The sequence below is a fragment of the Bactrocera tryoni genome, unplaced genomic scaffold, assembly GCF_016617805.1.
Source record: "Bactrocera tryoni isolate S06 unplaced genomic scaffold, CSIRO_BtryS06_freeze2 scaffold_25, whole genome shotgun sequence".
Classification (NCBI taxonomy): domain Eukaryota; kingdom Metazoa; phylum Arthropoda; class Insecta; order Diptera; family Tephritidae; genus Bactrocera; species Bactrocera tryoni.
The window spans coordinates 20,460,548-20,479,812 of record NW_024395977.1 but is presented as its reverse complement, the minus strand read 5'-3'; the positions used below and the strand labels follow the sequence as shown (position 1 = coordinate 20,479,812).

Genomic DNA, 19,265 nt, shown 5'->3' with positions numbered 1-19,265 from the left:
TATTTTAACTAAATTTATTAATTTAAAAAAATGAAGAAAACGAGCCTTGCCACATCTTAAACAGTAAATATGTAGTATTTTTAACGATTTTTCTTCGTTTGTTCTATAGCGTGATTCTTTTTTCTATATTAACTATAAAAAAAATACTTTCTACATATGTGTATGTGTGATACGTAATTTATGTGACGGAAGTACTTTCGCGAAGTACTCCTTTCTGCGTTGGCGGTCTTCGGCGCGCTTTAAAAAAATAACCCTGGTCGAGCGAATACCCGGGGTGACTGAAGTACTTTCACGTAGTACTCCTTTCTGCGTTGGAGGCCTTCGGCCGCGCTCTAAAAAAAATAACCCTGGCCGAGCGAATACCCGGGGTGACTGAAGTAATATCGCATAGTACTCCTTTCGGCGTTGGCGGTCTTCGGCCGCGCTCTAAAAAAATAACTCTGGCCGACCGAATACCCGGGGTGACTGAAGTACTTTCGCGTAGTACTCCTTTCTGCGTTATCGCCCTTCGGCCTCTTTTTTGTGTTGGCGGCCTTCGGCCGCGCTCTAAAAAAATAACCCTGGCCGAGCGAATACCCGGGTTACTGAAGTACTATCGCGTAGTACTCCTTTCTGCGTTAAAAATAAAAAAATATATTGACTTTTTGTTATAAAGTGGTGAAAGTGGTTATATTCACTCATTACACTCATATTCAAACAAAATTTAAGTTTTCGTTATAAAATTGATAAATTTTGATTATTATTTCTGTTAGCGATTTCCATTTATTTTTTATTATACATTGGTTTGTATATTAGGTGACGATATATATATATATGTATATATTATATTTAAAGTATGAGTTTGAGTGCATAATAACCAAAAAATATAACTACTTTATATCCAAAACTCAAATTTTGTTTCAATATGAGTGCACGATAACCAAAAAATATAACCACTTTGTATCCAATATTCAAACAAAATTTAAGTTTTCGTTATAAAATTTATACATTTTGGTTATTATATCTGTCAGCGATTTCAATTTATTTTTTATGATACATTGGTTTGTATTTTAGGTGACGATATATATATTATTATATTTAAAATATGAGTTTTGGATATAAAGTGGTTATATTTTACGGTTATCATGCACTCATATTGAAGCAAGATTTGAGTTTTCGTACTGTACTGTAACCTTACACTTTATTACGTGACATTAATATATAATATTACTTATACATATATACATACATAAATATAATATTATTATATAATATTAGTAATACATGTATATAATATTACTTATTTGCTTAATAAATTTAAAAAAGAAAATATCCATATGCATGAATAGAGGAATTTCAGCGAATTGCCTTGTCATCACATGGCAGCGCTCCATTTCTTCGTAATTTTTGGTAAACAAATGAGGTTCAAACGAGTGTAAAATGTAATTTTTAAAATAAAGATTTTTTAAATAAAAAAACTGCTAAAAGTGTAAAATGGGGATTTATTTAAAAGATTATAGTGTAATTTATAGTGTAATTTGAAGAGAAAAATGTGAATAAAGTGGGTTTAACGTGGTGAAATAGCTCCTTGAAATGTTCGAATTTTGCGAATTTTTGAACTTTAAGGTCGAATATTTCGTAAACTAAGCGTTTGCGGTACTATAACCCTATATATTTTTTAATCAGGAGGACTTCCTCTTTCCAACGGTACCTTCAAATCACGGCGCCAAAGAAATCGGAATTGTGCCGCAAGTGCAACAAGTGAGTATATCACCGACATCAGGGTGAACAAAAGATTTAACACAAACAAATGGTCCTTCCAGCCTCTTTGAAAGGCACCTAGAGAAAAAAAAATAAAAATATAGAATACAAGATACTCATACATACATATTAACAGTGAAAATAAATTATAATAAACAGGCGCGAAACAAATTAAAACAAACTAACACAAAACTCACGAAAAACTAAAAGCGGGCGCGATTTTATAATAAACGGGCGCGAAACAAACTGAAACAAAACTAACACAAAACTCAATAAAAACTAAATGCGGGCGCGTATTAATGAAAAAAGAAAATAAAAAAAATACAAAAAAACATTAAGCAGGGGAGAGGAAACCAGCAAGAAAGCAGAGAAAAGAAATGCTACATACAGCAATAACGCCGGAACAAGGAAAAAAAAAACTAAACTCAGAGAGCGAGAAGGAAGAGGAATATTCGCATAAATAAGTATCTCACCCTCTGAAAGACCCTTGGCGGAAATTAATGTGAGTCCAGCCCAATTTAATTTGTATGTATGTATTTTTTTTCTTTTAAGTAACAGTTAGTAATGTTTCGGCATACAGTTACTTATAAAAAACCCAACTGTCCTTAATAAAATATATATATATATATATTATACTAGCTGACCCGGCGAACTTCGCACCGCCTAATTATTGGAGGCATATTTAGTAAGTCACGAACACACGACACAATACTTTTTTAATTTTATTGAAATTTGCTGCTTTTAGATTTTTAGGAATATTAAAGAATTATAGTATAGATGCACAGCAAAGAGACGTTAACATTTCAAGTGACATTTTACCATAGACAATTTTTTTTGAGTGAATACTGACAAATATTTACACTATAACTATCAAACTACATCTGTCGTTTTTTTTTTTGACGATGGCCATGGTTAGGAAAAGAAGAAGAACTACATCTGTCATCGAGAAAATAAAGAATTCAATCAACTATAATATAGTTATAGTGAAGCTATATATCCCTCAACTCCTTAAAATGCATTGTCCGTTTTGTAAAAAGTGGAAGGAACGGCAGAAAAAAAATAATAACTGTCCAGATTGTATTAAATTATTATTAAGATGCGACGAATGCTACAACATATTCGCTGTTACCTTCAGATTTTGTACCAATTGTACCAAAGCTGCTATCTAAACCAAAACACGTTTCTACAATGCCATCTTCATCATCTGAGGAGACATTCTGTGAATTAAATTTATCGGCCGAAGACATACAGGACATTCAAGTTATTGAAGACAGCCAAAAGCCCAACATCAAGAATGTTCTGGTAGATATTGATGTTATTGAAGACAGCCAGCAGCTCAACATTGATAATGTTCTGATCGAATCAGATTTGTCCGAGTCGCCTAGTACTTCCACCATATTATCATGTCCTGGCGAGCCAAGTGGTTCCCAAGTAGATGGAGCCAAGTTGATGGAAATAAAGAGTTACTAATACACGTTGACATTAAGGATCCAAATGCACATATTATATACATATTAAGTCATTTATTTATATTTATACACTTCATATACAAAAATTTAAAATTTTTTTGGATGTGCTCGGTTCTGGACTGTGAACATGATAAACAAATCTTTGCTTAAATTAAATACAACACAGTTATGATCATATACAGTTAATTAATATATTAATAATATAAAATTGTCATTCTTCCTACATTCTTTACATTGCCGTCAGCATTGATTGCATCGCGAAGATGAATGTACTCTTCAGATCGAAGCTGCTGTTGGTTAAGACGGATGTATGTCAATCTTTCAGTCTCAATTTTGACGTACATGTCCACTGCATACTGATGAAAGAGCCGTTGACACATCAAAATGTGATTTACTTCACCTTCACGGATCATGAGTCTGTATGCATAATAATTCATGGCACTGACTTTTTTGGGTGTATCAGCACCTGGAAGTACATATGATAAAAAAATACATTTATATATTGAACATATAAAATATTTTATTTTGTATAATCTAATTACCTGTTGTTGGATTAACCATTTTGATATCAAAATGGTACCCATCTTCTCCCTGCCAGAAAATTAATGGGTATTGTAAAGCATCATAAGCTCTATGCGTTTCATAGACACGTTTCAATTCATTGTTCCGGCGATTAAGTACAATATCTCTTGATTGCAAATTCTCTCCAACAACGACAATAGCCACTTCATCTATTGTCGGTGAATTAAACCTCCTTGCATGCTCTCCAGCAGGTGTTTGGTCGGCTCTTATTACAATATTATGGCTGTCTGATGGCATTCGATCCAGTGCCATTTTGAACATCTTCACTGATTCATTATTCTCGTCAAGAAATGTTTGCAGTTGTTGGACAATGATTCGCTTGACGGTTGGATTATGACCACAACGTGTATCAACTTCCACATCTTGATTGCCCATAAAATAAATTTGCAACAATTTATGATCAGCTGCCAGTGCCAGCATTGCCCCCAGTAGGTGATGAATTTGTCCTTGTATCTGTAATTGTTTAAGAACTGGTTAAATTAATTGTGATACAAATACAAATTAGAATTTCACTAAAACAATTATGGTATACTACCTTGAAAGTAGGCATGAACCCGTCTTGTACTATATGCGTTGAACCAAACGATGTCATTTGGAAGCAATTATTATACTTTTGGATGTTAGCCAAGAAGTGTTTAGACTCACTTTCCATCCCATTAACTAATGAGTGTAACGGTTCAGGTGGTGGAACCAATTGAGGCAATTGTACATTGCCACCAGCACAACATAATCCTGCAGGTTCACTACTGTACTTTAATGCTTTACAATGTTGACAAATGATTGACATTTCTCCAATCGTCACAGATTTGTCGGCACTATAATCAAATTCCGGATCGTAGGAAAATGCTCCTCGTTCGAGGTTTACAGGAGCATTGCGTCTGCGGAATCGATTAAATTCGTTATCCCGTGCTCGCTGCTGTTGTGATCGATGTGCACGAACTCGTTCCATTCTCCCCTATCCACTTGATAGTTATTTACTCTTGAACGTAATTCTCCCATACTTGTACGACTGTTATCATTATCAGCATCTCGCTGGTCATTAGTGCGGTTGGAGCGTAAAGTAGCTCGTTGCACATTTACACGACTTCGACGACCTATGTCAGGTCGTTTTCTTTCTCGGCATTGTAAGCAGCGAGAAGAAAATCACTTTTAGCAGTATTTCAATATTTCTCCAATTAAATGTTTCTTTTTTTTAACATGAGATGACAAACCCAAGGATGTTAAAGTAGGAGCGCAGCAAAAAGTCTCTAAATTTATGGACAAAACCATGTAACGTTCGGATACACGTGCTTTTTACATGAGATGACAAAACAATGGAACGTTCGGATACACTTATTACTTACTTATTACTTTCTTATTTCTCCAATTAAATGTTTCTTTTTTTTTAACATGAGATGACAAAACCAAGGATGTTAAAGAAGGAGCGCAGCAAAAAGTTTCTAAATGTATGTACAAAACAATGCAACGTTCGGATACACTTATTACAGGGCATCTCGACAGGATAGAATTTATAGAATACTAACTGTTACTGCCATTGCCAAATCTGTATGTGGGCATTTGCTATCATGATATAATCATTTGCGCAAAAGCGTAGGGTAGGTAGGTTCGAGATGATGTAGCGTAAAATTTCTTGAAAAATTTATTTTATCATTTGCGAAATGACGTCGGGTAGGTAGCTGATGTAGGGCACGTTTTGAGCTCTTGAACTCCTTAAATCTTTTGTGTTGAACATAAAAAAAGGAAAAATATCCTTTTGTTTACAGATGCATTTTTGGAAAAAATAAGATAATAACAAAGGATAAAGATCCTTTTTTTACAAATGTATTTCTGGGAAAAATAAGAATTTATATTTTTGGACTACTATATAATAATTGTGGCATAACTTTTATATACCAATTAAAATAATAAATTTAAAATGAGAAATGATATTTTGATTTATCCTTGTATAAGTTTATTAAATTTAAGACTTCCCAACCCAATTCGCATAATATTTCTATAAATTAACAATATTATACTAAATATTAAATGTTATTTTGAAAATGTACTTTATTTTTATAATATAACACAACCGTCTTTACTCGCTCTTCTAATTTTCATATTACCAAAATTAAAATGCCGTCGGCATATATGGAAATGGGATATGTTGCCTCTTCGAAATTTTCGTATAAATGAAAACTGTGCTGTTAAACTGCTGAAGAGACAGCTTCTAGCTTACGATATATGGCAAACTATGTAGTATTCTATATCTAGTAAGCAATGAGCAATGTGGAGTCTGCACAATCAGAGATGCCCCGTTATTATAATAAAAGTATTTTTGAGAGTTGGTAACACTGTAAGGTTGGCACCATCAAACATGTCAACACATTAATTATATTTATATTTTGAAATTATAATGAATTTAAAATGAGAAATGATATTTTGATTTATGCTTGTATAAGTTTATTAAGTTTAAGACTTCACAACCCAATTTCCATAATATTTCTATAAATTAACAAACTAAATATTAAATGTTATTTTGAAAATGTACTTTATTTTTATAATATAATACAATTGTCTTAACTCGCTCTTCTAATTTTCATATTACCGAAATTAAAATGCCGTCGGCATATGTGGAATATGTTGCCTCTTCGAAATTTTCATATAAATGAAAACTGCGCTGTTAAACTGCTGAAGAGACAGTTTCTAGCTTACCATATACATTGGTAACACTGTAAGGTTGGCACCATCAAACATGTCAACACATTAATTATATTTATATATTTTGAAATTTGAAATTGAAATTTAAATACACGATGTTATGAGCAAAGTTGATATTATGTTGTCGATCATTTTTATTTATACAGATTTATATATAGATATACAGTAAGACAGTTCGGTATATATGTATGTATGTACCGAAATAACTGACCTGCCTATATGCTTATTTTGTGTTTCCAAACACAGCGCAATATAACTCAAAAAATAAAATTAGATTAAAATTTTCAAAGTCAAGTATAACAACTTGCAACTATCTGGCGACATCCCTTGGGCTAATAAGCAACAAGCAGGATCGTGTACGACTAATAAGCAAAGGCGAACAAAAAAACGAAGGAAAATATATTGTATCGGGTGATTTTTTAAGAGCTTGATAACTTTTTTTAAAAAAAAAACGCATAAAATTTGCAAAATCTCATCGGTTCTTTATTTGAAACGTTAGATTGGTTCATGACATTTACTTTTTGAAGATAATTTCATTTAAATGTTGACCGCGGCTGCGTCTTAGGTGGTCCATTCGGAAAGTCCAATTTTGGGCAACTTTTCGAGCATTTCGGCCGGAATAGCCCGAATTTCTTCGGAAATGTTGTCTTCCAAAGCTGGAATAGTTGCTGGCTTATTTCTGTAGACTTTGACTTGACGTAGCCCCACAAAAAATAGTCTAAAGGCGTTAAATCGCATGATCTTGGTGGCCAACTGCCCATGCATCCCGAAAAATGCACTGTTTGGTGTGGTTTGTACGCTGGTGGAATCATTGGACCGTATTTTTCAAAGATGCTGTTGGACGCAACGTTACGGTGAATGGCGATCGCTATCGTTCGATGCTAACAAACTTTTGTTGCCAAAATGGAAGAACTGAACTTGGTTGACATGTGGTTTCAACAAGATGGCGCTACATGCCACACAGCTCGCGATTCTATGGCCATTTTGAGGGAAAACTTCGGAGAACAATTCATCTCAAGAAATGGACCCGTAAGTTGGCCACCAAGATCATGCGATTTAACGCCTTTAGACTATTTTTTGTGGGGCTACGTCAAGTCTAAAGTCTACAGAAATAAGCCAGCAACTATTCCAGCTTTGGAAGACAACATTTCCGAAGAAATTCGGGCTATTCCGGCCGAAATGCTCGAAAAAGTTGCCCAAAATTGGACTTTCCGAATGGACCACCTAAGACGCAGCCGCGGTCAACATTTAAATGAAATTATCTTCAAAAAGTAAATGTCATGAACCAATCTAACGTTTCAAATAAAGAACCGATGAGATTTTGCAAATTTTATGCGTTTTTTTTTTTAAAAAAGTTATCAAGCTCTTAAAAAATCACCCGATATAAGAAAAATACATATGTATATATAGACATTATTAATATATATGTATATAATAATAAGTGCAACACATACATATGTGCATATATTTCCGGATTTTTATTCTATTACACAAATATGTGCACATGCCCATGTAATTAAATAACACTGTGGAACCTTTTTGGGATTATTGTCTGGGGGGTGAGAAATTCCAAGTCAGGGTGATGATACTAGGTCAGTATAGTAAATAGTAATGTGTCATTTTTTTTATTACCTTTTAAATTTTTTCCTTATCTTGATGTTTTTTCGCTTAGTTGTTACATTTTGGCAAAAACGTAGTTTAACATAACTCGCGAACCACTATTATCTATTTTTCCAATCCATTAGACGGTTGTAGCAGCTTTTACACACTATATTTGGTACCCAATTTTCGTTCACTATAACATAAGAAAAAATTTAAAAGGTCATAACAAAAAACTGACACATACGAACGCCAAGCCCTTTGTGGGTTTTATACGTACTATACTGACCTAGTACTATCACCCTGACTTGGAATTTCTGACCCCCCAGATTAGCTGTTGTACTGTGAAATTTAAAAGGTCATAAAACAAAACTGACACATACGAACGCCAAATCCTTTGAGGGTTTTACTATACTGACCTAGTACCATCACCCTGATTTGGAATTTCTCACCCCCCAGATTAGCTGTTGTACTGTGTAATCAAATGGTACATACATAAGTTAAATAACGCCAAAGTTCAACGACCTGCGCTTTCGCTTAATTCGTGTCTTCAAACACACCACAAAATAAAATATCAAAAAAAAAGCAACTAAATTTATATAAGGCAAGTATTCCTACTTGCGAATCTCCAGCGATAGCCCTTGGACTAAACAAACAAAACAAAAAAAAAACGCCACAAGCAGGATCGTTTAAAACATAAGCAAAGGCAAAAGAGAGAACCACAAAAGATAATAAGCGAAATTTATGTATGTACACATATTTATGTACCTTTACATTTGCATGTCTCCCGCCGAAATTTATACCGCAATCACACTCACCTTTATGCTCATGCTCTTTCCGTACTCAATCGCTCACTAAAGAGATCCTTATAAAAGCAATTGATACATACATATGTATGTACTGACCTGGGAACAAATACTTATAATCTTTCAATATAACACATTATATACATATATAATTATTTTCCGCGCTTTCATCGACCGGTTACCGATACATATATACATTAGGGTGGTTCTAGTGAATAGAGGTGAATTTTTTTTCTGAAATTTGTGTGTGCTCACTTCTAGGAATGTGCCATTTAGTGTAAAAATACAATTGTAAAAGTTTCAGCTTAATCGAACTTTGCTTTCCCGTGCCGAAAGGGCCTTGAAGTTTGATAAAATGGCCATTTTTCGCGGAAAACCGTTATTTTTCGAGTTTAACTTACTACTGATTCCACCTTTACAATAAATTTATTATCAAATGAAAGGTAATTTTGTTGAAATTAAAGTCTATTATAATACATTTTCTTTAGAAATGTATGGTTTGGAAGTTATTTAACATTTAATGGACCAAGTTCGTGTTATGTGCCTTTTTGGTGACACTCATACATAATATTTTTCGGACTAAAGATCAGAATAACTTTTATTAACCTTTACTTTACTACTTTTTCACATTTCAACCTCACTAAACATATTTTTTCTCCAATAAGCTGGCATCTCTAATATTATTTGGTATTGTGTATCTCTGGCATCTCATGGCTGACTTGTTGCTCATATTTACCGCTATGTATTCTGGTAGTAAGTAAAAAGTGGGGAATCCCCTATTTGATTTTGACGCTTTAAGAGAAATGTTATTTTAAAGTTTGTTGTGCTAAGTGAACAGTTCGATATTAGAAAGTGCAAGATATTACATATGTACATAGTTATATAATTAAATTCAAATGGCTACTACCTCATCTAATGTTCGTGTTAGATCTAAAACCCTAATTTATTTAATTGGGTATTCATCTCATCAAATAATCGGGAGTAAACTGCCATCTAATCATCAAGTGTTAAAGTCATTGTTTTACAACATTCGTGAAGTTGGATTACCTTTTAGTAATGCTGCAAAACTCACTCTGACGGAAGTTCTTGTGTTCTGGGAGAAAGCTAGAATACCTTATCAATTACGAAAAACTGCTGTTCGCAAAGTCGAAAAATTATATAACGAATGGAGGGCACTTCAGAAGTGTTCAAGATTGAAGACAAAACGTCAAGAGGAAAAAAATCTTGCATTCACATCCAAACTGTCCGATCTTTTTGATGTAGCAGTGGAAGATGCCATTTCAAAAATGTCTAATCAGGAAGATATAAATTTTTGACATATCAGATAATGAAAGGACGTCCAGGCCATATGGAAGGTATCGATGTGAATACAGCTCTAGCTGAAGAGCGGCGATGGCGACAGATTTCACCAGTAAGCGCTGGTAAGTATATAGTATAGTTGCCCAATTTTACTAAAAAATCAGATACTCAAACCCATACTTAAATAGGTAATAAAATGCTGGCTCTTAGAAGCTATAACCTTTATTCATTCCTCTTTGTTACCAACATCAACAGTATTTTTCTCCCAAAATCCATACATTTTCTTTCCTTTTTTTATTGCAAAAAAAATGTACGAGACATCTCATTGTCTTCTGAATCAGAAGTGGAAGAAATCACCTCGGACGAAGTATTTACCGATGATGAAAACGCCAGCAAAGCGGAGACAGCGAGTAAAAAAAGGAAATACAGTCGTGGTTGTAAAGAAGTAATGACGGAAAAATTATCAATTTTGCTAGATATGTAGGTGCAAAATTTCTGATAGAACTGCTGTGCGAATAATTTTCGCAACAGCTGAAAGTCTGGGCTGTAATGTCGAGGAATTTGCACTTAGTAGAAGTGCTTTAAGAAAACGCAGAATATCCTTTCGAAGTCAACGGGCCCAGAAAATCAAGGCGAGGTTTAAAAACTCAGACTGAGGGTATTGTTGTTCATTAGGATGGAAAACTTTTACCAAACCTTCTTCAGAAGGAATGTGCTGAACGGTTGGCAATCTTGGTAAGCAAAGGAGACTATGAACAACTACTGGGGGTCCCGGAATTAGAAAATTCCACAGGCGCCAGTCAGGCAGAAGCTGTTAGCGGTAGTCTAGAAGAATGGGATATTGGCGATAAAATTGTTTGTATGTGTTTTGATACGACGGCTTCCAACACAGGACGAATGAAAGGCGCATGCACCTTGTTAGAAAAACAGCTAGGTAAAAGTTTGTTGTACCTGCCGCCATCACATTTTAGAAGTCGTTTTACGGTCAGTATTTGAGTACAAAATGGGATCAACGACTGCTCCCCAACCTGACATTTTTAGAAGATTTCAAATACATTGGCCTAACATAGATTAGCCTAAATACATTGAAGGGGTACAGGATGATTCGGTAAAGAAGTCAGTGAAAGAGTTCGAAAAAGAGGTTTCGGAATTTCTTCTCTTTCAGTTAACTGAAAAACAGCCGAGGGATGATTACTTAGAACTTATTAAGTTATGTTTAATATTTTTAGGAAAAGTCCCTTCTCACGATGTTTCGTTTAACACTCCTGGTGCTTATCATCACGCCCGTTGGATGGCAAAAGCCATTTACTCTCTGAAAATGTTCATTTTTAGAGAACAGTTTTCTATGTCCGAAGAGGAGTTCAGTTCACTAAAAGCTATTTGTTTATTTATTGTTAATTTGTATGTGAAGATGTGGTGTCAAGTTTCAAACGCAATAAGTGCACCTAGTAATGATTTACAATTTGTTCAGAATGTAATTAAGTACAGACGTAATGATCAAGGTGTATCAGAAAAGGTATTGGGAAAATATTTACTTCACCTGTGGTATCTGAACCCGGAACTGATTTGCCTTAGCTTATTTGACAAAAATGTTTCAAATGAAATAAAAAGAAAAATGGCAAAAAAGATTTTATCGTACAGGAATTTAACAGAAGAAGAGCGGTCTTCAAGGATAATGAGGGTGCAAGTTTCTGAAAATGAAGCTGTAAACCTATTTAAAAATATTTCGCTTCAGAACTTTGTTTCGGATCAAAGCCTGGCCTTTTTCGAATATTTCAAAGTCAAAACTGATTTTTTGACAGAGCACCCCAAGAAATGGTCCGAAAATAAAGACTTTTTGAAACTTCAAAGTTTTTTTAGGAGTATGAAGGTAGTAAACGACACGGCAGAGAGAGGAGTTAAGTTAATTCAAGAATTCAGTAGTATTCTTACAAAAAATGAGGAGCAAAAACAATTCCTGCTTCAGGTGGTAGCGGATTGTCGTCGGCTTTACCCTGATACTTCCAAAAGTAACTTTTCTCTACCCTTATCTGATGAATGATATTGAAAATAATAATATATAAATAAATTGTTAAATTTTTTATAGTTTTTGTTTTTAGTATGAATTTTCTTTTCTATATGTTTATTTTTTAAATAGATTTGTTCCCATCGTCTTATCTTTTTGTTAAATATTGTACCAACTAATGTACGAAAACTGAAAATACAATATATATCTAAAAGATTTTACTAATTTCTAGCTTTTTCTATTATAATAATATAAAGGACTTCAGTGTATGCATTGTTTATGGTTAAGGTAAGGATAGTTTCAAAAATCGTGGAGAACCTCGAGTGTTACTGCGAAGAACTATACTAAGGCATTTGACACGAACTTGGTCCATTAAATGTTAAATATCTTCCAAACCATGCATTTCTAAAGAAAATGTATTATAATAGACTTTAATTTCAACAAAATTACCTTTCATTTGATAATAAATTTATTGTAATGGGAGTGAATCACTCATAAGTTAAAGTCGAAAAATAACGCTTTTTCGCGAAAAATGGCAATTTTATCAAACTTCAAGGCCTTTTCGGCACGGGAAGGCAAAATTCGATTGAGCTGAAACTGTCACAATTGTATTTTTATACTAAATGGCACATTTCTAGAAGTGAGCACTTCCAAAAATTGAAAATTTATTTTGAAAAACCACCCTAATATACATTTATGTGCATTTAGCATTTTTGCTATATTGGACATACTTTTATAAATATACATACATATATACAAATATATATATGTATATACAACAATTGCAACAAAAGTTATAGTACAGAAAGTAAAAACAAAACAAGTATACAAATTAAGCGCGAGTGAAGCGAAGATAAATTAATTGATACACGGTAGAAAATATAATAATAATACATATATGAAACAAAGGATTAAACGATTTATGCGGTGAATAAGCGTTCGCAAAGTCATAATCTATTTCATTTATAAGAAAATGTATTATATCTACATACAATAATAAATTTTTACACATTTTTTTTTCACAATACCAATCTTATTATTGTATTTCAAACGAAATATTTACAAACATTTGTTCATATTTTTTCATAATACCAATTTTACAATTGTAGTATTTCAAACGAAACATCTTTAAGCTCAAAACTTCCAATTTAATTTTATAAATGCAATCTGATAAATCTAAAGAGGTTAACTCTTTCAGTCGTGGTGGTTAGTGTCAATAACAAACTCTTTCAGATTTTTTATATTAAAATCCACGCCATCTACCGACAATCGCGTGAATTATCATGAATGTTTGTACCTTTTTTGATAAGGTGTGACCGGGTTAGCGGCATATTCGATGAATGACAGTTCATTTGTTTTCATTTGAAAATTGCGCTAACGTACATTTATTCTTGTGTTTGATAAAAAATATCTGTGAAGCGGGTAAGTAACGTTTTTCTTTAATGTTATGATGATCTTAATGAAACTATCATTAATTTTTTATTTTCAATGTGTATTATCGCCGAAAATATAGTGGTTAGTAAACTAACCACCGTGACTGTTGCAGGTTTATAGGTTTAATCTACATATGAGTTAGGCATGTAAGTATTCATGTATTTTTATATTTATTTCAGTATGTCGCTCAAGCTAAATAATAGACACATCGAAGAATACTAGTTTGAAGATATTCCTTCAGATAGCGAGAGTATTTGTAGCGACGAGGATACAGAAGATCAGCCAAATCCGCTGGTGTTAGGCGATTCGAATGGAGAAGTTCAAATGACTGATTATGACAACTTTGATTCCGATGATGACATCCCTCTGTCTAACTTAGTACTTCGGAATCCTGAATCTACAGAGTCTAACACTGTAAACTCAATCAGACCGGCTACAATGGCTCCAAAATGAAAGAAGAATTATAGAATGGACATACCTGCTGAAATTACTGAAAGTGTGGTAATAACCGATCAAATTCTTAGCATGGAGAATGTGCAACCTCTTATACTATTTCGCCTTTTTTGGACAGAGCATTTACAAGATATTTTATGCTTTCAAACTAATCTTTACGCTACTCAATCAGGAAAGCTTTATTCACCCACCACTACAGAAGAGCTTGATGCTTTTATTGCTTTGAACTTGGTAATGGGTATGAAGAAATTGCCGACCTACAGAGATTACTGGTCATCAGCACCTGATTTGCATGACGGGTATGTATCGAGGTTCATGAGCTTTAATAGATTCAGTTGGCTTTTGAATTACTTACAGTGGATTGCCAAATTATTAGGGACAGTCGCATTTTTCCCCAATTTGTTCCTTTGGGCGCAGTTGAGTGCGGTTTTAAGAGCAACAACTTTACAGGAAAGTACTTTTTGCGTTCACCACATCTTGATAACTTCAGTTTTAAGTAGATTTTGAGAGTTAATGTATTTGTTTACTTTCTACAAATATTTTATTAAAGGTAGACTCGCAGGGTGCTGAACACGTATTTTAGTGAAAGTTGAAATTAATTATTTAAAAAAAGTTTTTATCATTTTTGTGCAACAAACGCAGATCAAATGTAAGTATCATAGTTGTATTATTAAAAAATAATGAATTTGGGCCGATTTTCATTATAATATTTTTTTATTTTGCTCCAGTATGGGTCGAGGGTGTTATTTGTCCCCAAGGAAAAAATCAGAGATTAAAACTCTTCTCCAGCACATAAGCCATTCGCAAAGGAACATAGCAGAACTAGCTGGAGTTTCTAAGACAGAAGTGAATAAAATAAAGATTAGTTTGGATCAAAATCAATCACTTTCGCCAAAAAAAAGGGCAAGAGTGGAAGAAAACGCATAACAACATCACGATCTGACCGGAAAATTCGGGACATCTGCTTGCAAAACAGGAAGAAAAGTGCTGGGCTCTTAACTCAATTAGTTCAAGAGTCTGGAGTAGTAGTATCCAAAAGAACCGTGCAGCGAAGGTTAGCAGAAGAAGGGTTGACTTGTCATCGTCCTGCTAAGGAAACCTCGGTTAACAGATGCGATGAAGAAAAAACGTCTTGCCTGGTCCCAAAAATACCGCCAGAAGACTGATGAGGACTGGAGTAAGGTCAGCTATTATTATTACTGTCATCTTACACCATTTTTAAATCATATATTTGAAAATAATAAGCAACTTTCTTTTTTTTCAGGTATGTTTTTCAGAGGAGTCAACCTTTGAAATTCTGGCCGACAAGAGCAGCTTCGTCCAGGCGAAAAATGTCACCCTGACTGCATTGTGGAGAGGGTTAAACACCCTGTTAAAATAATGGTGTGGTCTGTCATAAGTGCTAAAGGGGTTGGACGTCTCTACATTGTCCAGGGTACCATGAGACAAGACCAATACAGACAAGTTCTGGAAACTCGACTGTTACCGCAACTTAAGGATTGGTTCCCAGACGGTGAGGAATTCATTTTTATGCATGATTCAGCGCCATGTCATAAAGCAAGAAGCATAACCAAATTTCTGGCAGACCATAACATTCCAGTTTTACCTTGGCCTGGCAATTTACCTGACATGAACCCCATAGAAAATTTATGGCAGATTACCAAGGCCGAAATTGCCAAAGAGATAATAATTACCGAGGTAAAATTGATTGAAAGTTAATAAATGTATGGCACTACAACCCCATGATTAAAGAAAGTGCCTTAACGTGCATAGAAAGTATGCCCAGACGGATTAAAGCACTCATTGAGGCGAAAGGAAATGTGACTAAATACTGATTATTAATCAGAAATATTTTATCTCGCTCATATGTATATTTTTGAAATAATTATTTTTATTTTTTTGTTCTTATGTTAGTTTGTAAATTACTCTTTTATTATTATTAAAGCTTTTTATACCCTGTTCAGGGTATATTAAGTTTGTCACGAAGTTTGTAACACCCAGAAGGAATCGTCGGAGACCCTATAAAGTATATATATAAATGATCAGTATGTCGAGCTGAGTCGATTTAGCCATGTCCGTCTGTCTGTCCGTCTGTCCGTCTGTCTGTATATATACGAACTAGTCTCTCAGTTTTTAAAATATCGTTTTGAAAATTTGCAAACGTCATTTCCTCTTCAAGAAGCTGCTCATTTGTCGGAACGGCCGATATCGGACCACTATAACATATAGCTGCCATACAAACTGAACGATCGGAATCAAATGCTTGTATGGAAAACTTTCACATTTGACAAGATATATTCACGAAATTTTGTATATGATATTCCCTAAAGAAACAATGTAATTTCCGAAGAAATTGTTCAGATCGGTCAACTATAGCATATAGCTGCCATACAAACTGAACGATCGGAATCAAGTGCTTGTATGGACAACTTTTACATTTGACAATATATATTCACGAACTTTGGTATATGTTATTCCCTAAAGCAACAATGTAATTTCCGAAGAAATTGTTCAGATCGGTCAACTATAGCATATAGCTGCCATACAAACTGAACGATCGGAATCAAGTGCTTGTATGGACAACTTTCACATTTGACAATATATATTCACGAAATTTTGTATATGTTATTCCCTAAAGAAACAATGTAATTTCCGAAGAAATTGTTCAGATCGGTCAACTATAGCATATAGCTGCCATACAAACTGAACGATCGGAATCAAGTGCTTGTATGGACAACTTTCAAATTTGACAATATATATTCACGAAATTTGGTATATGTTATTCCCTAAAGCAACAATGTAATTTCCGAAGAAATTGTTTAGATCGGTTAACTATAGCATATAGCTGCCATACAAACTGAACGATCGGAATCAAGTTCTTGTATGGACAACTTTCACATTTGGCAGGATATATTCACGAAATTTGGTATATGTTATTTTTTAAGCCAACAATGTAATCTCTAAAAAACTTGTTTACAACGGATTACTATAGCATATAGCTTCCATACAAACTGAACACATAGTTACTAACAGAAATGCACCTGAGTTAAGGAATGTATTCCTTATAATAGTAACAAACATCAAAACAACCTTTTGTTTCAGTAAACAGAATGCAGAAACAACCTTGAGTTAGAACAATTGAAGTGCACTGTCACTACAACAAATAATCCTAAACAAACAAGTATCAAAACAACATTGAGTTTGAATACCACAACCTTATCTTAGAACAAAGCAATTGTATCTAAGCAAGCAATATATATATAAACAAACCTAAACAAATAATATAATCTGTATCTTAACAAACTATCAACTAGTAATAAGTAAACATATTAGTTAGTATAAATAGAAGTAAGAACCATGTAATAAGTTAGTCTTAAGAGTATAAATAAAGAGTACACATTTCGGTGCAGCTCAAAATATATTCTTTTGACTCATTTTTACTTATGGTAAAAATTAACTCCTGTGAAGGGTGTTTAGCTTCGATGCAACCGAAGTTAACGTTTTTTCTTGTTATAACTAAAAAAGACCAATACTTCACTTATACCGTATTTTTGTGACTGTACCTAATAATTTGGCAACCCACTGTACATGTAAATGACAATATTCTAATGCCCAATAGAAATTGCCCAGAAAGCAAACTTTATAAAATCAGACCACTACTGGACATCATGCTAACTAATTTTATAAAAAACTACAAACCATCAGAAAAAGTTGCGATTGATGAAAGTATGATAAAATTCAAAGGCAGGAACTATCTGAAATACTACATGCCGAAAAACCTACTAAACGAGGGTACAAGGTTTGGATGATGTGTGCATGGTCAGGTTACTGCCTCGATTTTGATGTTTACACGGGAAGACAGGGTGCTAGCGTTGAAACTGACTTAGGTGGTAAAGTTGTAAGAAATTTTGGCGAAAATTTGAAACACAAAAATCATAAAGACTATTTTGACAATTATTTCAACAGTTACCCTTTGCAAGTTAAATTACGAGAAGATAATATTTTCGCCTGTGGAACTGTGAACTCAAATAGACAGTTCTTACCAACGCTAAAAGAAGACAAGCATTTGCAAAGAGGAGAACATGATTACCGGATGAGTGACACAAAAATATCTTTTTTGAAATGGAAAGATAAGAGATCAGTTTTCATGTTATCAAATTATCGTGACCCTAAAGATGTCGAAAAAGTTACCCGCCGAGAGCGTGATGGTACCAGTATTGAAGTATCATGTCCGGAATCTGTGAAAGATTACAATGCGAATATGAACTTCGTTGATAAATTCGATCAACTGAAAGGAAGTTATGCTGTTGATAGAAAATCCCACAAGTGGTGGCACATTTTCTTTCATTTTCTTGATTGTAGTATTGTCAATGCCCTTTTAATTTATAAAGAACATTCAGACGAAGTGTGAACCAGGGTCTACTGGCCCCAGCATATGTCAGAGACAAACGAAGGCCCGAATCAGTGAACAGCAACTGCAATTCTACAGCTTCTTCTACAGCCCTGCATTTATAAAACATCACAAGCCAACAGTCCCTTCAGAAATTCGTCTTGAATCCAGTCGCCATCAACCTGAAGGAAGCACATCAAGAAGATGCTGTCTATGCAGCACTAAAATATTTCCAGTCCGTGCTGTATGGCAGTGTAGTACGTATACATGCAAAGTGCCTCTTTGTCTACGCAAGGGAAAAGCTTGTTTTTCAGATTTTCTTGAAAAAAAATTTACCTTAGTTTCGTTCCGGAGAATTTCATTATGTCATATAATATCGAGCCTTTACCGCCATTTTAGCGTAAGCGACAATTTTTTCGAAAATGAGTTTTTTATAGAAACTAGTAATTTAAGACGTAACGGACCTATCCCTGTTGATGTTTATCTCCAAAAAGAAACCGTTATAAAGTTAAAGCAAGTGCTAAAATTATCGTAAATACATACATTTTTAAAACCTTAACGTAAGCGACACCTAGCGTTTTTATCTTAAGTGCCTTGCGCACAATTTCATGTCGTGCAAGCGACAATACTTGTGTTCGCAATCGACATGAGTGCTTGACTTAACGGTGTTTACTACTCGTATATGCAAACCATTCTTGTACCTGTCGTCACACGTTTATTTCCATGAAAGGTTTGATGAAACAAACATCGTTCTCATTGGATTTTTGTTTAAAAATAGTTTGACGCATAAT

At 34.0% G+C, this 19,265-nt stretch overlaps 1 protein-coding gene across 8 annotated transcripts in view; it reads left to right on the top strand.

The window, feature by feature from the left end:
• Nucleotides 1–9,681: 9,681 nt before the first annotated feature.
• LOC120780600 overlaps nt 9,682–19,265 on the top strand; it is a 47,538-nt gene continuing 37,954 nt past the window's right edge. For 2 of the 8 annotated variants that reach the window (XM_040112856.1, XM_040112857.1), the window contains exon 1: nt 9,682–10,314. Coding sequence is in view for 1 of the 8 variants with exons in the window: in XM_040112857.1 (XP_039968791.1) it covers nt 10,221–10,314 (94 nt within the window). In the remaining 7 variants the exon portion in view is untranslated. Of the gene's footprint in view, nt 10,315–13,810; nt 14,734–14,812; nt 15,267–15,348; nt 15,513–19,265 lie in introns of those variants that run through there. The other 6 variants (XR_005705928.1, XR_005705927.1, XR_005705925.1 and 3 more) reach the window with 6 other exon arrangements.